This window comes from Mesoplodon mirus (genome assembly GCF_964341445.2).
Source record: "Mesoplodon mirus genome assembly, chromosome: 13".
Taxonomy (NCBI): Eukaryota; Metazoa; Chordata; class Mammalia; order Artiodactyla; family Ziphiidae; genus Mesoplodon; species Mesoplodon mirus.
In genome coordinates this window covers 31,634,761-31,660,134 of record NC_138989.1, presented here as the reverse complement: position 1 = coordinate 31,660,134, position 25,374 = coordinate 31,634,761, and the positions used below count along the sequence as shown (strand labels likewise).

General features: G+C 41.4%; 1 protein-coding gene across 3 annotated transcripts in view; it reads left to right on the top strand.

Moving 5' to 3' along the window:
* PTPRM (protein tyrosine phosphatase receptor type M) overlaps positions 1–25,374 on the top strand; it is a 748,579-nt gene that overhangs the window by 272,738 nt on the left and 450,467 nt on the right. For all 3 annotated transcript variants that reach the window (XM_082641116.1, XM_082641117.1, XM_082641118.1), the window contains exons 3-4: positions 1,117–1,388; positions 21,209–21,287. In XM_082641116.1, coding sequence (XP_082497242.1) covers positions 1,117–1,388; positions 21,209–21,287 — 351 coding nt within the window. The remainder of the gene's footprint in view (positions 1–1,116; positions 1,389–21,208; positions 21,288–25,374) is intronic.

Genomic DNA, 25,374 nt, shown 5'->3' with positions numbered 1-25,374 from the left:
TTGTAGAACAGTGTTGTTTAGAGATGATGGAAAAGTTCAATATCTGTGCAGCCCAGTATGGTAGCAACTGGCCCCATGTGGCTACTGAGCGCTTGAAATGTGGTTCCTGGGGCTGAGGACCTACACTTTCATTATTACAGAACTTTTTTTTTATCCAGGTGCTGAATTTTTTTTAATTCATCTTTTTTTAATTTTTATTGAAGTCTAGTTGATTTACAGTATTGTGTTAATTTCTGCTATACAGCAAAGTGGCTCAGTTATCCATATGTATATTCTTTTTCATATTCTTTTCCATGATGCTTTATCCCAGGATTTTGAATATAGTTCCCTGTGCTATATAGTAGGACCTTGTTGTTATCCATTCCATATGTAATAACTTTCATCTACCAACCCCAAGTTCCCAGTCCAACCCTCCTCCATATGCTCCAGCAATTCCACTCCTGGGCATATATCCAGACAAAACTATAATTCAAAAAATACATACACCCCTATGTTCATAGTAGCACTATTCACAATAGCCAAGACATGGAAACAACCTAAATGTCCATTGACAGATGAATAAAGAAGATGTGATGTATATATAATATTTTATATATACACACACACACACACACACCACACACACACACACACACACTCACACAATGGGATATTACTCAGCCATAAAAAAGAACAAAATAATGGCATTTGAAGCTACATGGATGGACCTAGAGATTATCATACTAAGTGAAGTAAGTCAGAAAGACAAAGACAGATACCATGTGATATCACTTATATGTGGAATCTAAAATATGACTCAATATTATAGAATTTTAATTAATTAAAAAAAAAACTCCATGTGGCTAGTGACCACCAGATCGACCAGTGCAGATCTGCAAACCATGCATATACCTATTATTTAGGAAACTAATTGCAATGACATCAAGGGAATTTGCCATCCCCACTGACCTTGAGAGCACTTTGGGAATGAAAAGGTGTGAAAGAGGTGGGACTTTCAAAGCCAAGGTCAAATATGTGGAACTGCAGTGTCGACCCATGGAAATGATGGTGACTTTTCAGGTATGAGCAGGAAGTAGTGTTTCCGGTTGTGACCGTCCTTTGATTTTCTTTTCGCAGGCTCCTTCATGTTGGTCAACACGTCTGGGAGATCTGAGGGACAGAGAGCCCACCTCCTCTTACCTCAGCTCAAAGAAAATGACACCCACTGCATTGATTTTCACTACTTTGTATCCAGCAAGAGTAATTCTGCTCCCGGGTTACTCAATGTCTACGTGAAGGTCAATAACGGGCCTTTGGGGAACCCTATTTGGAATATATCTGGAGACCCAAACCGTACATGGAACAGGGCAGAGCTGGCCATCAGTACTTTCTGGCCTAACTTTTATCAGGTATGCCTTTTATTTTTCATTTCCTGTTTTGATGCATCCTCTAACTTCTGAAAATATAAATCAGTTTTATATTAGTCTAATCAGAGAATGTATTAGAAGTGTTGGTATTTTTAGACCAAGGTGAGGAAAGCTTATGCTCGTGGATAGGGAGTGTATTAAGGCTTTGTTTTTACATTACTTTGAGAAATGAGTAAAATGCACCATTCCAACTTGTTTACTTATATATCTATTTAAGAAAATAGAAGCAGCCACCTGCAGCAGGGCAGGAAATGCTGTCTGCAAGGATGTCTTACTTTCTATGTTAAGTAGCCACATCTGACCCAGGGAGACAGAGAACTTGATGGTAGAAGAAAAAGCCTCTTCTTCCATGAGTGGATCTCAGGAATCACGGGTCGTTAGGAAGTGAGCCCTAGTGGAGGCCAGCTGGTGAGATGCAGGGCCCTGCTCCCACCCCATCAGCAACGGGAAGAAAATGGCATGTAGACCGAGTCCTTGTCATGGAGGAGCTGCTCTGTGGGATGTTCTGTTGGGACCACATTGCCCACCTGGAGTGGGCACTTAAAGGAAATGAAGGATGCATGCCAGAAGCAGTTAGAAAGTGGTACCAAGGAGGTCCCGCTGGTCTCTCCGTCCTCTCGGAGAGGGCCTGTGCCCCAAGAGCATCCCGACTTGGCATCAAAGGTGGGAAATGAGTGACGGTGGCGTTCTGTGTGCTTTCTCCTTTTGTCCACAGCCTCTTTGAAAATAACTTCACATTAAGGACTCAGTTAATTTCAAGCTAAGAGGGTGCATTAAGAGAATTGCAGTATTTTGCTTTTCTCTTTCTTAATTCCTTTGGCTCACTCGGAAGCCAATGGGAACATGTATCCAAGATCATCTCTCATGGTTAATTGAGGTGCTTGGCTAGACCCAGGGAGGAAAGACTGAGTCTTCTCAAGGGCTGCTTGTCATCTGAGCGGCATGATTGGCACCCAAGAACCCACTCTGCAGGCTTGGTGTTTATTAGGGAAGATTTATCAATCCCAGTTCCTCTATCCCTGGGTTTGATCATGGTAATAAATGGGCTGGAAATTCTGTGCTTGTTTTTTTTGTTTTTTTTTTTACATCTTTATTGGAGTATAATTTCTTTACAATGGTGTGTTAGTTTCTGCTTTATAACAAAGTGAATCAGTTATACATATACATATGTTCCCATATCTCTTCCCTCTTGCGTCTCCCTCCCTCCCACCCTCCCTATCCCACCCCCCCAGGTGGTCACAAAGCACCGAGCTGATCTCCCTGTGCTATGTGGCTGCTTCCCACTAGCCATCTATTTTACGTTTGGTAGTGTATATATGTCCATGCCACTCTCTCGCTTTGTCACAGCTTACCCTTCCCCCTACCCATATCCTCAAGTCCATTCTCTAGTAGGTCTGTGTCTTTATTCTTGTCTTACCCCTAGGTTCTTCATGACATTTTTTTTCTTAGATTCCATATATATGTGTTAGAATACGGCATTTGTCTTTCTCTTTCTGACTTACTTTACTCTGTATGACAGACTCTAGGTCCATCCACCTCACTACAAATAACTCAATTTTATTTTTTTTATGGCTGAGTAATATTCCATTGTATATATGTGCCACATCTTCTTTATCCATTCATCCAATGATGTACACTTAGGTTGTTTCCATCTTCTGGGTATTGTAAATAGAGCTTCAATGAACATTTTGGTACATGACTCTTTTTGAATTATGGTTTTCTCAGGGTATATGCCCAGTAGTGGGATTGCTGGGTCATATGGTAGTTCTATTTTTAGTTTTTTAAGGAACCTCCATACTGTTCTCCATAGTGGCTGAACCAATTCACATTCCCACCAGCAGTGCAAGAGTGTTCCCTTTTCTCCACACCCTCTCCAGCATTTATTGTTTCTAGATTTTTTGATGATGGCCATTCTGACTGGTGTGAGATGATATCTCATTGTAGTTTTGATTTGCATTTCTCTAATGATTAATGATGTTGAGCATCCTTTCATGTGTTTGTTGGCACTCTGTGTATCTTCTTTGGAGAAATGTCTGTTTAGGTCTTCTGCCCATTTTTGGATTGGGTTATTTGTTTTTTTGTTATTGAGCTGCATGAGCTGCTTGTAAATTTTGGAGATTAATCCTTTGTCAGTTGCTTCATTTGCAAATATTTTCTCCCATTCTGAGGGTTGTCTTTTGGTCTTGTTTATGGTTTCCTTTGCTGTGCAAAAGCTTTGAAGTTTCATTAGGTCCCATTTGTTTATTTTTGTTTTTATTTCCATTTCTCTAGGAGGTGGGTCCAAAAGGATCTTGCTGTGATTTATGTCATAGAGTGTTCTGCCTATGTTTTCCTCCAAGAATTTGATAGTTTCTGGCCCTACATTTAGGTTTTTAATCCATTTTGAGCTTATTTTTGTGTATGGTGTTAGGGAGTGTTCTAATCTCATACTGTTACATGTCCCTGTCCAGTTTTCCGAGCACCACTTATTGAAGAGGCTGTCCTTTCTCCACTATTCTTGTTTTATCTTTGTGCCCTCATACCTGCAACAATTTCTGGTATTTAAACGTCTCTTGAATGGAAATGAAGGGGTAGTAAAAGCTCTGTTAGCACACATGTAAATTGTTAAAATCCTTTTAGAGTGCACTTGGGCAATACATTTTAAAAGTGTTAAATATTTAAATAAGTCTAATTTTAGCAATCTACTATTAGGAGTTCATCCTAAGGATATAATGAATAATGGAAGCAAACAGTTAGCTACAAGGATATTCACGGCAGTGTATTTATAATAATGAAACACCAGAAGCAGTATTACGTTTCTTACAATAGAGGATGAGTTCATCTATGCTACCTCAGTACAAAAATTCATTTTGCAACCGTTAAAAATAACGTTATGAAAGATCATTTCATGATGTATCTCAGCTTATTTTCTTAAGTGGGTAAAACTGGTATAAAATCCTAAAGCAGTATGTTAAATTCAATTTTAAATTAAATATATGTACTAATATATATTAATTATACATTAATATGTATTAATAATATTAATATGTATTGTGTATCAATATATATTAATATGAATTAATTATATATAAATACATATAATATTAATATATATTAATTATGTATAAATACATATATAATTAAACTATATGGTGAAATAAATATATTAAGTAGTATCTCCCCAGCTAGTGACTTGAATTTTTTCTTTCTGTCATCTGTCATATTCTAAATTTTCCCCAACGTACATGTGCTGTTTTTATGTATAAAACAAAAAAAAGAGTTAAAAAGTAATTTTTCTTGCAGAGGGAAAATGTCCTACTTACTGAATATCCTTCTTTTTTATAAATATATTGATAACCAATCAGAGTATAATTCAAAAATATGGCCTTTGGGACAAAGTTTCTTCTTTTGTAGGATTAAAATGGAAGCAAGGGAAGTGGGTTTGGCTAAGGCAGGCTTCATAAGGCTGTGTATGATGGACTAGGCTAAGAGGCTGAGTGTTTTTAGAAACTTCTTTTGGAGGGGACCTTCCCACAGTAGAGAAGGCCTAGCTAGTTCCCCTCTGGAACCTGCACTGGACTCTTCCTTGGTCTCCAGGCATCTAGACAAGATCAGAAGGTCTGTTCTGCTCACCTTTGCCCTGATCTTCTTCTCTTTCCCCTTAGCAATGCACACCCAAAACCTCTAGGAGTGAGCCCTTGTGGGGCCCTACAGCTGCCAGAGCCTGGTGCATTCATTTAGTTTTGACACTGGCTACAATCCAGATCTTAAATTTTTGTTTTGCCTTTGTCTTAGTCAGCTTGAGTTGCTGTGACAAAAAGAAGAACAAAAGCACACAATCTGGGTGGCTTAAACAACAAACCTTTATTTATTTCTCAGCTCTGGAGGCTGAAAAGTTCAAAATAAGGGGCCCTCAGATTCTGTTCTTGTTAAGGGCCCCCTTCCTGGCTCATGGAGGCCATCTTCTGGTCTTCTTGTTGTGTGCTCAGATGACCTCCCCATGTGTGCAGCAGAGAGAGCCCTGGTCTCTCTTCCTCTTCTTATAAGGGCACTAATCCCATTACAGGGGCTCGACCCTCATTGCCTCAGCTAAGCATAATCACCTCTCTGATGCTCCATCTCCCAGTTCCATCACCGTGGGGGTTGGGGCTTCAACATATGAATTTGAAGGGGACACAGCACTCAGCCCATAATAGCCTTGAACACACCTGGCTCAGACAGTCAGAACTAAAGGAATGATTTAATTTATCAACAGTCTCAGGAGATCGGCCTTTAAAAGGAATTATCAAACTACAGTTGGCCCTTGAATAGTGTGAAGCTTAAGGATGCTGACCCCCCAACACACACACAGTTGAAAATCCATGTGTAACTTTTGACTCCGCCCAGACTTAACCACTGATAGCCCACTGTTGACCAGAAACCTCACCGATAACATGCAAAGTCAATTAGCACATATTCTGTGTGTTATGTGTATTATATACTATATTCTTACAGTAAAATAAGCTAAAGAAGAGAAAATGTTATTAAGAAAATCATAAGGAAGAGAAAATACATTTATGGTACTGTACTGTATTTATTGATACATTAAGTTTACATCTTCTGTTTATAAGATGAATCACCTGTCAGTACCTACATCAATAGTGTCTTATATGATACAAACACCATAGATGTTGTATGTATTACTAACACTAGATAACAATAATGAAAGATAATGTGAAAAGTAAACTCATATTATTTACAGTTGTAACAATTCATGCATCAATAATGAAGAAGCAGCAGTGTGATTGATTTACGGTCACCTCATGCAATCCATACAGTTGCTTCTTTGTAGCCTAGCCTATATACCAATGAATGAATTGTTATCAGATTTTTATGACACACAGTATTATGTCATATTCATAATACCGTATTGGAAACATTGTTACATTAATAAAAACACCTACCTGTTGATGGTAGGCTGATAGTTTCTTCAATTACTAGAGAGAGAGGTGTAAGGTAATGAAATTCTTTTAAAGCAAAGTTACAAAACAGTAAGAAAACAAACTGTTATAACCTATAAACCTATAAAATGTTATTAATTTTGTATTAAACATCACCCACCTTATGCCTATGTAAGATGAGACTAGTATCAACATATATTTCATGCATTCATGACATACCTTTTTCTTAATTTTTTTCGATATATCTGGGCCATGCAGCTTGTGAGTTTTTTCAAATTGTTGCAAATCTCCAAAAATTTTCCAATGTATTTATTGAAAAATCCACATATAAGTAGACCCACAGAGTTCAAGCCCATATTGTTCAAGGGTCAACTGTATATTGAAAATAAGGTGATCCTGTATATCAGACCATTGTCATTGTCAGTGAATTCTTCCTTTCTTGGGCTCTTTTTTTTTTTTTTTTTTTGGCGGTACGCAGGCCTCTCACTGTTGCGGCCTCTCCCGTTGCGGAGCACAGGCTCCGGACGCGCAGGCTCAGCGGCCATGGCTCACGGGTCCAGCCGCTCTGCGGCATGTGGGATCCTCCCGGACCGGGGCACGAACCCGTGTCCCCTGCATCGGCAGGCGGACTCTCAACCACTGCGCCACCAGGGAAGCCCCTTGGGCTCTTTTGAATAAAATATTTTGCCTTCCCAATTGTGAGCCTCTGACCCTCACCCCCAAACTCTCCTGCTCCTCACTGTGACCTCTGTCACATTGCTGAGCAGTACCTGCTTTACCATATTCAACTGGAATGTAGTTCTCATTATAGCTTTTTGGTTCACTGGGTGATTGATAGTTTCATACTCTGGGTTTAAAGGTGGATTTGCAGAGATTCTTTAAACCAGTGTTGCTAAATGTTTAAGAACCTGCTGATCAAAGTTTGTTAAGCATCTGGATCCACTGAAAATGCATTTGTTCATTTAATTCCCAAGGAGTCTAACCAAGCCTCAGCCTTTCACGTTTTAAAGGCATAGTTAAGGTTGTACTTCCCTCTTTTCTCCCCTTTATCTGCTGGACAGTAAACATAGTGAAGTCATTACCCTAATAGTAACATAAACTATTAGATAAGTGGCACTCAGTAGACAATACAAGAGAGGTGTCAGCAGGAAATTTCCCAAATGCTGAGATAAACCTTAAAATCACCATGTAAGACTTGAATGATGTTCCCACTTGGCATGGGAAAAATACATTGTATCAACACGTGGAGAGGAAGGAAAATACCTACCAATCCTATTTCCATCCTTGGCTCCAGATGTCAGCTGAACTGGAGATGATCAGAAAAAAAAGCTGGAAAAATCAGTTGTCCGTGTTCAGGCAGCACTGCCCTGGATGGGGGCTTCCCCGCTGCACCCGTGGGGCGAGCACACCCTTACTAAGGAAATGGCTGTCATATCCTGATGTTCGTAAAAACCTGACTTATGCAGGAGCCATCTGCTTTTAAATCAATTTCCCAGACAGATTTCTCCATCAGGAGTTTTGTACTAGCCTGAGGATGTGCTTCTGCTTTAGGTGACTATTATATTTCCAATTGCAAAATACACAAAGTTATTTTTCTGGTATCACATGTACGTGCATGCCTGTGACATTTTCTTTTATGAACATAGTTCATAAAAGTCAGTATCCAAATGATGCATTCTTAGTATACAGATAGGCTGTTTCTGGGACCAAAAGCTGAGGACAAGGTAATAGGACATGGACATTTAAAGGAGGTGATAACCGTTGAGAGACCCTCTCTCCCTGCACAGGGACTCTGCTTCCCCCAGACGTCCCATTAGTATTTAGGCTGCAAGATACGTGACAGAGATCTAAAAAATTAATGTAGAGTGAATACATGCTTGAAATACTAGTATATTAAAATATTTTATATTCATATAGTACTTTATATAATGCTTTTCACACTTTGTAGTTTTGATCTAATGAATTAAGATTGATGAATTAAGTCTTAAAAGATTTCATATTACAATATTGCTTGTAAATGAGCGGCATCATACTGTAGTAAAAGAACATATGCTTTGCATCAGACAGAACTGGATTTGAATATGAGCCCTGTTTACTTATAAGCTTGGGCAGCTTAAATTTACTGAGCCTTCCTAATTACGGGACTAAATATAAAGACAGGGCAGGGTGTGAAGATGAATGGAAGAACACATTTTGGATGTGCTGGCCTCTCAATAAATGGTGGTAGTTTATGGAAATTCCGATTTGTGGAAAACAGAAAAAAGGGAAGCAGGTAATAGTTGAGTGCTTTCTCCTGCTAAGTCACTCCTTAAGTGTGTTCGGTGCGATGGCAGAAGGTATGCAATGAAAAAGGGTTCTGGGAACAAATCCTTCAGTGAAACAGTGGATGAAACGGGATGAGCCAAGGGCTTTCCCGCCAGAACATTCTAGCATGTTAGCCCTGGAACTGCTATCGTGGTGCTCTGGGCACTCTGCCTACACCTGGGGAGCAGGTGCTCTGCGGGGGGGACCAGGAACGGGGGTGCTGGGCTGGGTTCCTTCTGTCTGTCCTGTTCCTGATCCTCCCATGCTTTTGTCAAGAATGTCCATTTCCCCCTCATCTTTGGCTGCAAGATACTGAGTTGATTCTCATCTTGGTCAGAGTCTGAGTCTTGTAAATTGTTGGATTTGGGGAGGTTTTCGGTGCAACCAAACACCACTGCACTGTGTACTTTGGATAAACATAGTGGGTTCTCTTGGGCATCTCTTTGTTTTTATAACCTTTCTGCTAACATGACCTAGATTAGCATGTGTAGAGTTTCAAAATGGTTCTTAGCAGAGTAAAGTGTTCTTGCCACTTTATGGAGCTTTTCCTATTTGTGGGAAAATAATATTCTACCAGTACACATCACAACAGTAATCTGCATGGAATACAGCTAATTGCAGGTTAATTACTGTTCATTAACACATAAATCGTCAAGTATCTGGTGATTAACATGTATTTAATTACTTAATTAGTGTTTGTCCTAACTACTGTGACTAGAACCTGCCCCTCTGTTAGGCGGCAGCATAAGTGCGGACTACCTTCTTTCACCAGGGCACCTGGGCTGTAACACCTGCTTCCTTTGATTTAGACACTGCTTTTTGCCATTTTAAGAATAGCATTTTCCTCTCACAAGCACCCTTTTACTTTATTGTGCCGATTAAAAAAAATTTCACTTTGATTCTGTGTCTTCTCCCCTCCTCTCTCCTCTTGTCCACCTGCAAGTTTCCGAGGCCTCTGATGGATTATTCTGGGTTCTTAACCCCACCTGCACCCAGAGACGCCCCTGGAACCCCACACTCACTGCCTTTCTCCTTGCTTTTGGAGATAGTGATTCTGAGTCCTGTCGAAGGCCAGGAGGGCAGTGATCTTTAATACAAATGGTTGCTTTGAAAAGGAAAAAATGCACAGGTGGCCTTGAAATCCCTCCCCCAGGCCCCTCAGTAAAGGTGTTATGCCAGGCTGTGGGCAGTGACAAGAGGGATGGGAAGGTAAAGTAAGGGAAGATACTGGCCTTCTGGTTGCTCCAGAGCCTCCTGTAAAAGCAAGTCCCTTAGAAGCACCGAAGGGCCTGACAGGAGAGGCGGCATGGATCCGTGCTCTCAATTCTCTGCGCACTGAGCTTATCAAGGGGCCAGCACTTCGGGGAGGCTAAGCCAAGATTTACCCTTTACCTGTCTGCCATCTTTCCGGGTGGATGAGGGGGTGAGGGAATAGGAGATACTTGATCTTTCCCACCCCTTCCCATCACACTCCCTCCTGGACTCCTGTACGGCAGCCCTCGCCTTCTTCGCTGGACTGGCCTTCACCCCACTTATTTTATTAGAAGGTCACGTAAGCCACGCTGAGTGGCAGCAGCTTGGCAGGCATTTGCTGCCCAGAGACAGTGTTTAAGATCTGCGTGGGTGAGTGTTTTCCAAACTATGTTCCAAGGAAGGTTAAAAGGCACCGGTCAACCAAACGGGAAGAAGCACTGATTTAAGCGAAGTAGAACACATTCTGTACTGCCAGGCCTTTCAGAGCCCGGGAGTGTTTCTGCATCTCCCCGGGTGACACATGGCAGGTGCAGGTGCCTGGCTGGAGCGTGCACATCCGTTTGGCTTTAGCAGAGCATCTCGAGTCCAGTATTCACTGGAGCACCTTGGGAAATCCTGATATGTACTGATGGAAAAAGAGAACATTCCCTGACTCCATAAATTCCTTAGCTTATGGCCATTATTCCAAGTGCATGACCATTGAATTGCTTCGTACCAAGTGCAAGACAATCGAATTGCTTCGTCCCTCTAGGAGGACACGGGGAATTAGATGTGGCAGTGAAATAGAACCCTGTCTCGAGCAGGAAAGCTATTCTAAGCAGATATTCCTGTCCTCTGCATTTTGTGCTTAAAAAGATGAGTTTTAAGAAATCAGTGAGGGGCTTCCCTGGTGGCGCAGTGGTTGAGAGTCCGCCTGCCAATGCAGGGGACACGGGTTCGGGCCCCGGTCCGGGAAGATCCCACATGCCGCGGAGCAGTTGGGCCCGTGAGCCATGGCTGCTGAGCCTGCGTGTCCGGAGCTGTGCTCCGCAATGGGAGAGGCCACAACAGTGAGAGGCCCGCGTACAGCAAAAAAAAAAAAAAAAAAAAGAAATCAGTGAGGACGTAGGAAGCGGTCACTTTACTACAGACTCAGAGCTGCATTTAGGAAGAAGCAGAGGGAGTCATGTGACAGTTTCTTATCTTCAAAGATAACATTTTGTATATTTATTTTGAAAAGTCTACCATGTCTCTGGGTTTCCTTCTCATTTTGTATTTGTTATTTGATGATCAAGGACAAGTCCTTCTTCTGGGTGAACATCTTCCACTTCTCTGTGGTCTGTCACTTCTTGCTTCTGAGCACTTTTCCTTATCACTTTCCTATTTTTTTCCCTCTGCCTTAATTTTCTTACATATCCCATTTTATAGAATGGGCATTTGAGCCATGATTAGAAAAGATTGGAAAAGAACACTACTTCTTTTCAAAAGGGAAAGGGAAAACACAAAAGTGAAGAAAGTTGTGTTATTTACTGGTAGAAAAAAATAGATGACATCATTTCAGAATGTCCTAAATGGCAAGACAAAGCACTGATAGTTAGCTTCATTGTGAATCTTATCCTCTGAATGCCTTTAACGGAGAGAAAGTAGGTTTTAACTTTACTTTGATAACATGTTCATGGACTTCCCTGGTGACTTACTGGTTAAGAATCCGCCTGCCAATGCAGGGGACACGGGTTCAAGCCCTGGTCTGGGAAGATCCCACATGCCCCAGAGCAACTAAGCCCCTGAGCCACAACTACTGAAGCCCGCGCACCTAGAGCCTGTGCTCCGCAACAAGAGAAGCCACGGCAACGAGAAGCCCGTGCAATGCAACGAAGAGTAGCCCCTGCTTGCCGTAACTAGAGAAAGCCTGCGCGTAGCAACATAGACCTAACACAGCCAAAAATAAATAAATAAAATAACAATGCTAAAAAAAAATGTTCACATAAACAAAGGTTTCAGTACTTTGTTCCTGATTTGGTAAGGTCTATCGTTTGTGGTTTTGCTTTGACTCTTCATCATTACAGAAACTTTTCTTTTCCTATGTTTTTGTTTTTTATTTAACGTATTTGGATTAAAAAAATCAGTTTTTGTGAATATGATCCACCTTAGCTTTTTATTTAAACCAAAACCAAAAAGGAACTAGGAGGCTCTGTGTGGGAGGACAGACAGATGCCATGGAATCCCCTTTGTTTTAGGGGACTGACAGACAGTTTCCACCAGCGCATCTTTTGAGGGGAGTGTTTGTGTTGGTGAGATAATGCCTTTGCTTTGCTTATATGTCGCAGGAAAAGTGGCAGCGTGGAAAGCTAATTTTGCTTCTCACTAAAGCAGGGAGCATCAGAGATGCTGCAGTGTTAAACTTCTTCCCGTCTCCTGTTTGGCAGACTCAGATCCAGGATGGCTTTCCATGAGCAAACAAAACAGCATTAGTGAGTGGTTTAACCAGTTGCTTCCTACCTGAAAGCCAGTGGCTTTTCCCCAAGGCTCCAAAGATGGTGGAGCTGCACCATCTTGTCTCCTGAGATGTTATTTGTCGAGTGGTTGAACGAATATGGATTCTCTGTAGTCTACATGTCTTTACATCCCATGGCTGCCAGTAATATCTGGGAACCAAGAGCAAAAATGAGCATTGAGTCCTTCCAATGACCAAGAACTTTGATAGAAGTGGGTCTCGGTGTGAATCCAAACACATGAATACAGTTTTGTTCTAAACATCACAGTGAGTGCCAAATGAGTAAACACTGGACCGCTGCTTCTGGGGGACATAGGGCATTAGTCCCGTGTTGAGAGCCTGTGGTCGCAAGACTTTCATCAACTGATCAATACATAACCTTGGTTTATGTGTGTTTCTGCAAAGATGCCTTATTTAATGTGTATCATTGATTCTTAACAGTGAACTTGGCCAAGAGTGCTAGGCTTAGGCGTGAAGGAAGCTTATTTAACACACATGTTTTCTCTGTAAAACACATCACAGCCTTCTTGCACTTGGCGATACAAGACAGCGTTTCAGCATTGCGCTGGGGGCCATCTTAAATAGCAGCATCTCCAATAAAAGGCACAAAAAGGTGAAAATGTGACACATTTAGATGAGGATAAGGACACTTGTTAGTGGCAGGAGAAGGGAAGCTGGAAGGCAGAGCTTCTCCTTGCCTGGCCTCTGCTGGGATGTGTGTGTCCAGTGACTCCAACCTTTGCCACTCTGTCCACGTTCACGAGTGACCAAGAATGCTTTGCAGGTATTGATTTTGGGGTTTCGAATAAACTAACGAGTAGACAAATTCACAAATTCAGAATCAGCAAATAATGAGGATTCATTATATTTTCTGTTAAGCCAAATTTCCCCCACCAAAAAAAAAGTGATGTAAGATTAAATACTGTGTGATGACAAAATTATTCCAGAATACGGTAGTTTGGCTCTGTGATTCCATCATACCCATCCCCCACTTCAGCTTTCAACTTTTCAAATAATCATAGCTTAGATTAGGCTAGAGAGCAAAGGCATTTTTCCTAAAAATGTATGTGTTTGGTAAAAACAAAAACATTTAGCTGTAATAGAGCTAATGCCAAAGGACATTGTGCAGAATGAGATCTGAGAGTCAGGTTGCAATACAAAAGTGTTATAAATTCTCAGTAGTTTAGCTTATTTTATAGAGGATTTGCCTTCTAAATGAACTGGATTTTCTTTCATTTTTTAATTTAATTTTTAAGACAGTGTTTTGAGGTCTGTCAAGTGATTTGTGTCTATGGTTTTGTTTTGGTGTATTGCAATTATGCTTTTAAAAATTGGTAATGATACTCCAATGCTACGTGGGCATTTAAAACACCACCCGTATATAAGAGCTGAAACAAATCAAGCCAGGAGAGGGCTTTCTCCCTGTCATTGCTAGAGTTCAAGGCTCCCCCAGGAAGTGCAAAGCATACTGTATTTGGCTGAGACGAACTACTGCTATCCATGTGTGCTTTCTTGTTATCTAGAGTAATGGCAGCCTGTTGGTGAGCAAAGCAGGAAAGCTTCCTCTTAAAGCAGGAGGCTGGATAGTAAATATTTCAGGCTTTTCGGGCCAGATGGTCTCTGTGGCAGCAACTCCACTGTGCTGTGATTGTGTGAGAGTTGCTGTAGACAATCCATAAATGAATAAGCGTGACTGCCTTCCAAGAAAGCTTTATTTTCCGACATGGAAATTGGAATTTCATATACTTTTCATGTATCACAAAATCTTCTTCTTTTGATTTCCTCCTACCAGTGAAAACTGTAAAAACCATCCTTAGTTTGTGGGCCAGACAGAAATAGAGGTTGGGACAGATTTGGCCCATTTGCTGTAGTTTGCTGACCCTTGTCTTAAAACTGGCATTGTTAAAACTGTGTCATAGGGCTTCCCTGGTGGCGCAGTGGTTGAGAGTCCGCCTGCTGATGCAGGGGGTGCAGGTTTGTGCCCCGGTCCGGGAAGATCCCACATGCCATGGAGCGGCTGGGCCCGTGAGCCACGGCCGCTGAACCTGCACATCCGGAGCCTGTGCTCCACAATGGGAGAGGCCACAGCAGTGAGAGGCCTGCGTACTGCAAAAAAAAAAAACAAAAAACTGTGTCATATAACTGTCCCTTGCATCTTTAGTTCTAGGTCAAATAGATGATGACTACATTTCTTAGTTCAATCTGGAAGTAAAGAATTTAGAACATATGTACATCTATGCATTAAAAGTCATATATATTTGTGTGTATGTATATATACGTGTGTGTATGCATGGTTATATATTATATATGTGTGTGTGTATATGTGCATACGTATATGTCTATGTATTCTACATATATTGTCTCTCATACCTGCTAGATTAGGCAGTCGGGTAACATGAAAGAAGCCCAGACTTGGAAGTAAAATAGACCTAGAATTTTACCCTGATTGCATGACCTCGGCAACATTCCTTAACCTTACTGAGTCTGCCTACTCATCCCTAAAGGGGAGTTAATATTATCTACCTGATATGGTTGACTGAGAAAAATTAGATAATATGTACAAAATGTACCTGGGACATGGATGTATATGATAAATAAATGTTTTTTGAATTATTCATTGTTTTTATAAAGAAAAGATTTGATGTGTTTCCCTCAAGAGATCCAAGTCTCACGTCTAATGTAGATTTTCAGTATATTCTGTCCTGTTTGATGAAAATAAGCATGGCCACATCCCTAAGTCAATTTTCACACGTTTCTTTATTCTCTTTCCGGTGGTGCTGTTGGTGGCCTCGTGTTACTGTTCGCTGTGACCTCAATGTTTTTGTCCTTGGATGCAGGCATCTTTAGCCATGCCCGTGACTGCCACCCCCATCCCCACCTTGGGCTCTGCATACCTGTGTTATAATTCCCCTAGAGCAATATCTGTCCTTTCAATAGAGTAGTCCCTTATTTGACAGATAGAGACAAAACTATTTCTGCTTCTGAAATTTTCTTGGTAAGGGCACTGGCTAGAATATAGTACAAAATGGAAAACTTGCCAGACAGCAAGAGTTCATGACAAGGAAACCTTTTCAGGGGGTGCTTAAATCTGTTTTTAAGGAACCTATTTAAGATAGACCTCATCCTTTGAACTGCATGTTTTAACCCTGTTGTTTGTTAGAAAAAAAACAAAGTCGATTTCTTAATGGTCAGGTGGTAGGTAAGATCAAGATAGTCGTCAACCTATGATTGTCCGACAGCACCTAAATTCAGATATCTTCATTTAATCACATTTACTTCAAAGTAGCAAACATTCAGTGCAAATCATACCCAGTTTATAGTCATGGTATGTGTTGAAACATTTATATCCTAAATTATAAACTTGATGAAAAAACTAACAAAACTTATACTCATAAGTCCCTTAATTGAAATGAACTTCTAAGAAAGAGCTCGAAAGTGACCTTTTAAAAAACGTGCTTCAGGCCTTCCCTGGTGGCGCAGTGGTTGAGAGTCCACCTGCCAATGCAGGGGACACAGGTTCGTGCCCCGGTCTGGGAAGATCCCACATGCCGCGGAGCAACTAAGCTCATGTGCCATGGCTGCTGAGCCTGCGTGTCCGGAGCCTGTGCTCCGCAACGGGAGAGGCCACAACAGTGAGAGGCCCGCGTACCGCAAAATAAAACAAAAAAAAACAAACAAAAAAAGTGCTTCAATTTTTTGGAAAGAAACATTGAAGGATTGCTTCAAACTTACAACACATAATGCACCTTCTGTTGTTTAAAACCTAAGGTGTCATACTAAGTTTTTATTTATATATTTTATAGAAATCTACATGTCTGTGCATCTGTCTGCAGGTGTATAGACACAGACCCACAAACATATCTATAAAGATTGTTTTCCTCTTTTTGTCTCTGCAGTTAGCTGTAAGTCAGTGCTGGAACCTGCCAAGTTCAGAAGTTTGTTTCAGAAGTTTCCAGTTAAAGGAAAGGGCCAGTTCATTGTTCTCCAGTGTATCTGTAATCAGACTCTGGCTTTCTTTGCTTCTTGGTGTTCCAGCTGGAAGAGTGAGAGCAGCAAAGTTTCAGGTGTAAACTTATGTTCACTTCTTTGGTTGAGGCCTCGCTGGCGAGTCATCTTGCTGGGAAATGTGGGGAATTGGCTTCTTGCTGAGTCTTGCTCTGTCTCTAGCCTGGCTGAGATGCTGGGTAAGTGCTTGCTCAGGCATCTGTGGGTTTGCACTTAGCAGGCTGAGAGTTGGGCTGGAGGTAGTGTTGGGTGTATTACGGGCATCCTGGCTGGTTAGGAAAGGAGGAGGGGAAGGTTCATGGTCCGACGAGCTCCATACTGTTCCCATCTGTCATTTGGCTGTTCTTGTCTCCCTTCTGTTCTTCCATTGTGTTCCTTATTTTGTCTCCAACTAAAGCTTAAATTTCATAAAATTGTCTAATTTTTTGATGCCCCCCCAGAGCATGTAGTAAATATTCTATAAATATTTGGACAATAAGGCTCAGAATCTTTGGGCATAAAACTTTTGAGGGTCCTAAGTTCTCTTAATGTGATGGATGAAAAAACAGATTCAGAGGTTTTTTTGTTTGTTTGTTTTGGTTTTTGCGGTACGCGGGCCTCTCGCTGTTGTGGTCTCTCCCGTTGCGGGGGCACAGGCTCCAGACGCGAAGGCTCAGAGGCCATGGCTCACGGGACCAGCCGCTCCGCGGCATGTGGGATCTTCCCAGACCAGGGCACGAACCCGTATCCCCTGCATCAGCAGGCAGACTCTCAACCACTGCGCCACCAGGGAAGCCCCAGACTCAGAGGTTTTAAGCTGGCTTTTCTAGTGTCTAATTCCTTCCCCCCCCACTCCTTTCTCTCTCCTTTTCCATGGTAGGACCATGGCCTTGTGTTGGATTAAATTAAATATGGTGCATTAAATTTACACGTGTCAACTTTTAAAAACAGATCCACATGAGCATGCTTTATCTATGTACATTATATTCTAAGAGTTAATGCATCCCTTTAAAAATGAGGTTTATTCCATTCTTATGAGAAGCTTCAGCCCTTGTAGTTGATAAAGGAAAAAATATAACTTTTGGTAAGAAGAAGGACAAACCTGCTGAGGAAAGGGATCTTCATCTGTTCCGTTCATGATGTACTCCAAGTGCCTGGAGTAGAGAGATGCTTGGTGGGGACTTGAACTGGATGAATGAATGTATAAAAGGGAGGGAAGAAGGCAGGAAAGACGGATGAACCTCTGGGTTTGGCTCTCAAAGTACCCTTTTCGGGCCTCCCTGGTGGCGCAGTGGTTGAGAGTCCGCCTGCCGATGCAGGGGATACGGGTTCGTGCCCCGGTCTGGGAGGATCCCATATGCCGCGGAGCGGCTGGGCCCGTGGGCCATGGCCGCTGAGCCTGCGCATCCGGAGCCTGCGCGTCCGGAGCCTGTGCTCCGCAACGGGAGAGGCCACAGCGGTGAGAGGCCCGCATACCGCAAAAAGAAAAAAAAAAAAAAAAAAAGTACCCTTTTCATGGCCAGAGTGATGGCGTTCTTGGGTCACTGGTGGTGCTGGGCATCAGTCTGTGCTGTGGCCACTCTGACCAGAGCATCTGGCCGGTTCCTGCTCTGCCTGCACATGCTGCTCCTGCCAGGCAGGATATGGCTGTTTCCCGGGAGCCCTGTCTGGAGAGCCCTGGGAAGACTTTTTCCTCCACTTGTTCTCAATGTCCATCTGCCTTTTGCCCCTCAGTTGTCCTGTCTCAGACTTCAGTAGAGAGAGAAACTAGCAAGATCCCATTGCAGGAATATCTGTGCGTCTCTTCCTTTCTCTGTACTATCAGTGAAAAAAATGTATATTAACCCCCGAAACAGGAGCAAGTTTCATTTCATTTCTGTTCTCCTGCTGGGCCCCTCCTCCCCCTATGTGTTTTGTATTTCAGCTTGGTGGCATCCTGGCACAGGGACGTCTAGTATAGCAGGTGTTTCTGGGATGACTTCTATCTGGGAAGCCCCCTGAGCTTTTCTATTGGGGGTCCTGCTTATTGCTTCCTCCATGCTTGCATCCGTCGCACAAACATAAATAATGCAGTCCTTTGGTTGCAGTGTTCATTCAGGCAACAGGCAGTAGTGAAAATGCCACGATATTTGGAATCAGAAAGATTGGGATTTTAAGTTACACCCGCCGTAGACACGTCGCATGTTCTTGGACCATTACTTTGTATCTAAATATCATTGTTCTTGAAATATAGAATTCTTGAAGAATCTTCATGTGAAATAATAAATAAGACAGTGGAGTAATATCTGCCCAGGGTATGTAACGTATTATGTGTGTAGTAAATGGTCACTTATAATTACTTTTTTTAAATTGAAAATTTTATGGGGATAATTGTGGAGTCAGATGCAGTAATAAAAAATAATACAGATTCCTATGTACACTTCACCCAGTTTCTTCCGATGGTAACATTTGGCAAACCTAAAGTATAATGTCACAAGCAGGATACTGACATTGTTAAAATCTAGAGCTTTTTCAGAGTTCCCCAGTTTTACTTGTACTTGTGTATGCATGTGGGTGTATTTACTGCTATATAATCTTTTCACTGTTTTATTGTGATAAAATACAAATCACTTAAAATGTATCGTCTTAACCATTTTTAAGTGCACAGTTCAGGGGTGTTAAATACATTCATAATCTTGTGGAACCATCACCACCCTTCACCTCCAGAACTCTTTCGTCTTGTAAAACTGAAACTCTGCAGCCATAGAACAATAACTTCCCAGCCTCTCCGCCCAGCCACAGGCAACCGCCATTCTCTTTTCTGTCTCTGTGAGTTTACTACTCTGGGTATTTGCCCTTCTAGGACTGACTTATTTCACTGAGCATCATGTTTTCCAGGTTCATCCATATCATAGCATGTGTCAGAGTTTTTTTTGTCCTCCTTAAGACTGAATAATATTCCACAGTATGTATAGACCGCATTGTGCTCATCCACTTGTCCATCGGTGGACACTTGGGTTCCTTCCGCGCTGTTCTGACTGATGCTGCTATGAGCTGTATGATTTTATTACCTGGGTAGGTTTGCGCCTCCATCACCGCAGTCAAGACCTCAGCACTTCCGGCATCACAAGGATTGCTCCTGTTGTCCTTTTGTAACCACACCCATCTCCCTCCTGTTCCTTCTCCCACCATCCCTGAGCCCTGGCAACCACTCATCTGTCCTCCATTTCTGAAATGTTGACATTACATGATGCTACATAAATGGAATCAAATAGCGTGTAATCTTTCATGATGGGCTTTTTTACTCAGCACAGTTCTCTGGAGATTCATCCAAGTCAGGTGTATCCACACTATGGACGTACCACTGTCGGTTTAATCATTTACCATTTGAACAGCATCTGGACTGTTTCCAATTTCTGGCTGTCATAAATAAAAGCTTCTATAAACATTCATGTGCAGGTTTTTAAAAAAAATTTTTATTGGAGTATAGTTGCTTTACAGTGTTGTGTTAGTATCAGGTGTACAGCAAAGTGAGTCAGTGATACATACATATATATATATATATATATATATATATATATATATATATACATATGCACTCATTTTTAGATTCTTTTCCCATGTAGGCCATTACAGAGTACCGAGTAGATTTCCCTGTACTATACAGTAGGCCCTTATTAGTTATCTAGTTTATATATAGTAGTGTGTATAGGGACTGACATATGCAGGTTTTTATAGGAATGAAAATGTTCATTTCCCCAATGGTGCAGTTGCTGGGTTGTGTGTTGGACTGATCCTCCTCATGTTGCATGAGCCGTGGTCTCCCTGGTGGCACAGTTTCCTGCTGTGTAGAAATGGAGGTGAAAATAATGTTATGTGGACCTTTTATCATTAAGACTAGCCTGACAACAGACACCTTTAGACAATCATGTTAAGAACATTGATAACCTTGTTACTGGTTCTTTTATCTCCTTTAGCCTCAGTTTCTCTGAAGTGGCTCCACCATCTCAAAAACGTCATTCTGAGAACCTCAGAGCGTGTTGCCCTTCTTCTTTTGCCCTGCTTCTCCCAGGTCCAAACAGTCATAAATTCCTCTTGATTTTGCCACTGCAGAGATTTTTATATCGTTCTCCTCCTAATTGATACTCTGCCATCTGAATTTCAGCTAGTATAGTCTCTTCTCTGTATTGCTAATGTGCTGTGTTTCCTGGGATCTCTGAGCCAGGTCACAGCTGACCTTTATAGCTGCAGATCGCAGTTCTCCTCTTCATGGCCACCATCATGTCCACCTCAGGGCCTTTGCACATGCCCCGGAGGGTGCCTTATCCTCTTCACACCGTTAGCTCATTCACCTTCAGCTATCAGCTCAAACGCCACTTCCTCATGGGAGGCCATCTGGTATATGTTCTTCTAGTATCCTGTCCTCTTCTTTCATAATATGTTTAAAATTTTAATTGTATATGTTAGGTTGTATAAAACCTAGGGCCCCACATGGTTCAGTCTGGTGCTAGAGTTTCCTCAAAGAAGTTGACCAGGAGATATGTCATCTTAAAGCAATTTAAATCTTATCACCTCTGGAAAATGACTCAGCCTCTGTCTTCCACGTATCAGTTCTTAACCATGGTACCCTGCCCCACTTTTATGAGGTGAGTCCTTGAGGTACAGTGCTGTCTGACCCACCGCAGTTCATGTCCCTGAAAACTGGGTTTGAGTCTTAGTTGTTTTTGTAGTTTTAGAACCTGGAACACTGACTGGCGGATATTGGGCGTTCCATTAATATTTTTGGAAAACATCAATGAATGGTTGAAACTACATATCTTATATATAGGAAATATTTGGTAAAAGTTGACAAAATGAGTGAATAATGAAAACCTTTCTTAACTTTCCAGGTGATTTTTGAAGTTGTAACTTCTGGACATCAAGGCTACCTCGCCATTGATGAAGTGAAGGTGTTAGGACATCCATGTAGTAAGTTACCTCAGCTTCTAATCATCCGGGGATGTGGTTGGGGGTGTGTTTATGTTATGGATAAGAGACACTAAAACCTGGGGGAGGTCGTCCTACTCAGAGAGTCCCTGATGGGCCTCTGGGTGGTGCTGTGCTAGCCCAGAAGTTCAAAAACATGTGCATCATGTGTGATGTCATTGTACGTATCTAAATGTCTTTAAAGTGAAAATCAGGAATAAGGACTAAGGGAACATCCATATCCAACCCCAGCATAGAGCTTTGGGAGCTGAGCAAGCAAAAGTCTGCAAATGTGGGTGTCTCTGTGTGTGCTTAGGGGTACCAGCATGTGTGCTTGTGTGGGCACGTGCATATGTGTGTGCATGTGTGTGTGCACATATGTGCCTGTGTGCATGTGTGTATGTGCATGTGCTTGTGTGTCTGCAGGAGTGTGTGTGTGTGTGTGTACGTGCACTGAGTTTCCCATAATCACTACATGTTCATAAAAAATAAGACAGTTATGTTTGCCTTTTGTAAATTCTGATGAATGGTAGTGAACTGTACAAATTACTCTGTATTCTTTTTTTCCCCACTTAGCATTGTATTTAGGTCAATCCATGAGATTGTGTCATACGAATATACTACATTCTATTTTTTCTTTTCCTCTACGAACATTTAGTCCCCCTCACCCCATTTTCCTCTATGACAAACACAGTTGCCGTGAACATCCGTGTGTGTGTGCGCGCCTCTGCATGCAGTGTGTGAGAGCTTGGGCGAGGTGTATTCTTCAAGGCAGAATTGCTGAGCAGTGGGGTAGAAACACTTTTAGTTTTACTAGCTGCTATGAAAAATGTCTGACCAGTTTATATGCCCACCAGCCATGCACGGACGTTTCATTTGCCCTATATCCTTGCCCCAAATTGATATTGTCAGACATTAAATCTTTGACCATCCTAGGGATGGCAGCCTGCTTTATGTTTTAGGATCCCTGGCATAAAAGAGAAATTGGCTCATTCAGATGATTCTAGATCTCTGCTGAAGGTCCCCACCCAAATTCATGAGAGAATGGTTATATCTACACTGAAATTAGAAATACCAACACACGCAGGAGTGTCTGCTTTTACTGCATGGATTGAGAGATTGGCGCCATGATCACTCCCTGTGGTGGTTTCAGAGAAGCCTGGGTGGTTGGTATCTGATGGGCTGTCATGACACTGTTGTCTGATACCATCCAGAGGGGTTCTCCTCTCTGAGATCTTTACCTGGTGCTCCAAGTTCAAGCTCAGCAGTCATCTTGTTCATTACTAAGGCAGACGTTACTTTTGTAGCACGGTGCTTGGCCTTTTATTCTGTCAGCAAGACTGGCGAGTTCAAGAAGAATTTCTGCCCCTTTTTTTCTGAAAAGACAAGAAAATGAACAATGCTGTACCTAATGGGAACAGCAGGGCAAATTTAGGAAGCAGAATATAATTACCTGAGTTGGAACTTGGCCAAATTCTCAGAGTCATAGCCTCGGGCTTGGAAAAGTGCCGTGAGATCTTCTAATGTGCGTGAATATTCAGGGCCTCTGATTCACCTCTTACCAGGAGGTAAAAAGTCAGACAGTAATACTGTAGGCCTCCTATGGGCTGAGCACTCTGTTTCCCAGAGCAAACCTCACCACAAGGCAGGTGTCACTGCTGCCCTGGGTATAGGTGTGGTGGCCACTGGCCAACAAAATAGCTCCTCAGGTGTAGCCCCTCCCATCCCGCAGGATCTGAGTCATCGCCTTCAGTAAGAGAGAAAGACTTAATGCTTTTCCTTCTATCAGAGCCTTCCTGAAATGTGTCTCCTGCAGTTTTGTGCATTCTTTCCAAGCCCAGCTGCCTCCGGCCATAGAAATGGAGTTTATGTCTCTCCTTTGGAGAATACAGGTGCTGATACTTAATTGGCTTTGCAAACTGCTGTTAGGAGATACAGAATCACAAAACAGCCTTTGTCCCAAGGTGATGGATGCTACAACAACGTGTTGAACTGTGAGCTTTAAATGGTTTTGATGATGGCCTTTCTGTAGTTATTTTTTCCTGAATCGCTAAGTTTATGGGGAAAACATGCAAATAAAGATTTTAAAGAAGGCAGTCGTTTCGTCTTAAAATTGAAAGCTTTATAGTTTGTATTCTAAGGGCTTTCCTATCAAGATTTTAAAATAATAATCAATTATTTTGAAATGCTGATGATGTTCATTAAATTTACATCGTGAAGAAACATAAGTATTTGATATCCAAAACTGTGCTTTTCCAAAAGATGCAGAAGTGCTGAACTTTATTTACTTCACTCTAAAGGCTCCTGTTTGGATTCATATAGGTTTATGAGTAGACATTACGACATTTTTTTTAAAAAAAATAGCTGTTCTGTTAAGTGTATACAGTTGCTCATAAAATTGATTTTCACGTAGTGACAGTAAGATGCCAGATCAGCTTGAAATGTGGAGATGGCTGTGCAGTGGCTTCAGACCACTTCTAATGAAGGTAGATAATTTTTGTATTTGGTACACATGCTAAAACTATATTTTGAATTTGGTTCAATAATCCTAGTAGGAGAAACTGAAGAAGCATTTTTTTCAGCTTTGAAATATTGTCTCCTGTTTTTAAGTAGGTTGTAACTTATGCATAGGTGGGTATTACTATTATTACCTTGTGGTGCTGATACGTATTTTTATATCCTGTAAGCCATGCAGCATTTTAACATCACATATCATTCAATTCATCCACTCAAAGTGCATGGGAATGTGGGATGTTTTTCCTTTTACTCGGGTCTTCTAAAAGTTCCTTCAATAGTGTTTGCAGTATTCAGGGTACTAACTGAACTTCTTTCCTTATACTTTTTTTGTTAAATCTATTCCTACGTGTTTTATTTTGATACTACTATAAATGGAATTGTTTTCTTAATTTCTTTTTTGGATTGTTCATTGCAAGTGTATAGAAACACAATTGACTTTTGTATATTGATTTTGTATCCTGAGACCCTGTTGAGTTTACTTATTATAAACTCTAATTGTTTTTTGTGGATCCTTAGAATTTTCAAGACCCATGTCATCTTTAGGTTGCGTTAGTTTTATATCCTATTTTTCAATCTGGGTGCCTTTTATTCCTTTTCTTGCCTAATTGCTGTGGCTAGAACCTCCAGTACAGTGTTGAGTACAAATGGAGAGAAGACATCCTTGTCATGTTCCTGTCTTAGGAGGGAAGCTTCCAGCCATTCACCATTCAGTATGATGTTAGCTGTGGGTTTGGGTTTTTCATAGATGCTCATTATCAGGAAAGACATTCTCTTTTATTCCTACTTTGTTGGGTATTTAAAAAAAAATCAATCATGAAAGGGTGTTGGGTTTTAGCAAATGCTTTTCCTTTATGTATGTAGGAGAGGAAGAAGTTCTCCTTGACCCTCTTAGGGTCTCTGACTGTGTCTGAAAATGAAACTGACAAAGACAGTTTCATGGGAGTAAAGCATACAGATATATTTAATGTATGTTTTATGTGACATGGGAGCCTCGTAAGGAAATGGAGACCCGCAGAAACAGACCTGGTGTATTTATGCTGGTTCTCGTGAAGAGCAGACATTCATGGAGGAATATGATATGATAGAGATTGTACAGCAAGTGTGGCAAACTGAGGAAGACAAACCAGATGCGTGCGTTGATTCTTCTTGGTGAACCTTTGTCTTTGGAGATAAGAAAGCTCCTTTCTTCTGGTGCAGGGAAGACACCTCTCACATGAGGGTTTTATGGCCTGTTTAGGGGATAAGGGAAGGGAAGGTCAGAGTGACCTTCTTGCTACTGCTGTTTTCTTGAACTCCTTCAGCTTAATTTATTCAGTGTGCAAAGGTGCCATATTTTGGGTAGCATTTCCTGAACTCCATTATTTATCAGATTATCGTATGGCTTTTATCTTTTATCCTATTGGTGGGGTGTGTTATACTGATTGGTTTTTGGATGTTAAATCAACCTAGCACTCCCAGGATAAATCTCACTGGGTTACAGTGTACAGTCTTTGTTATATGTTGTCATATAACACGTTAAATATGAAGTTATTTGCATATATGATGCCTTGAATTCTGAAATCTAAAAATTACA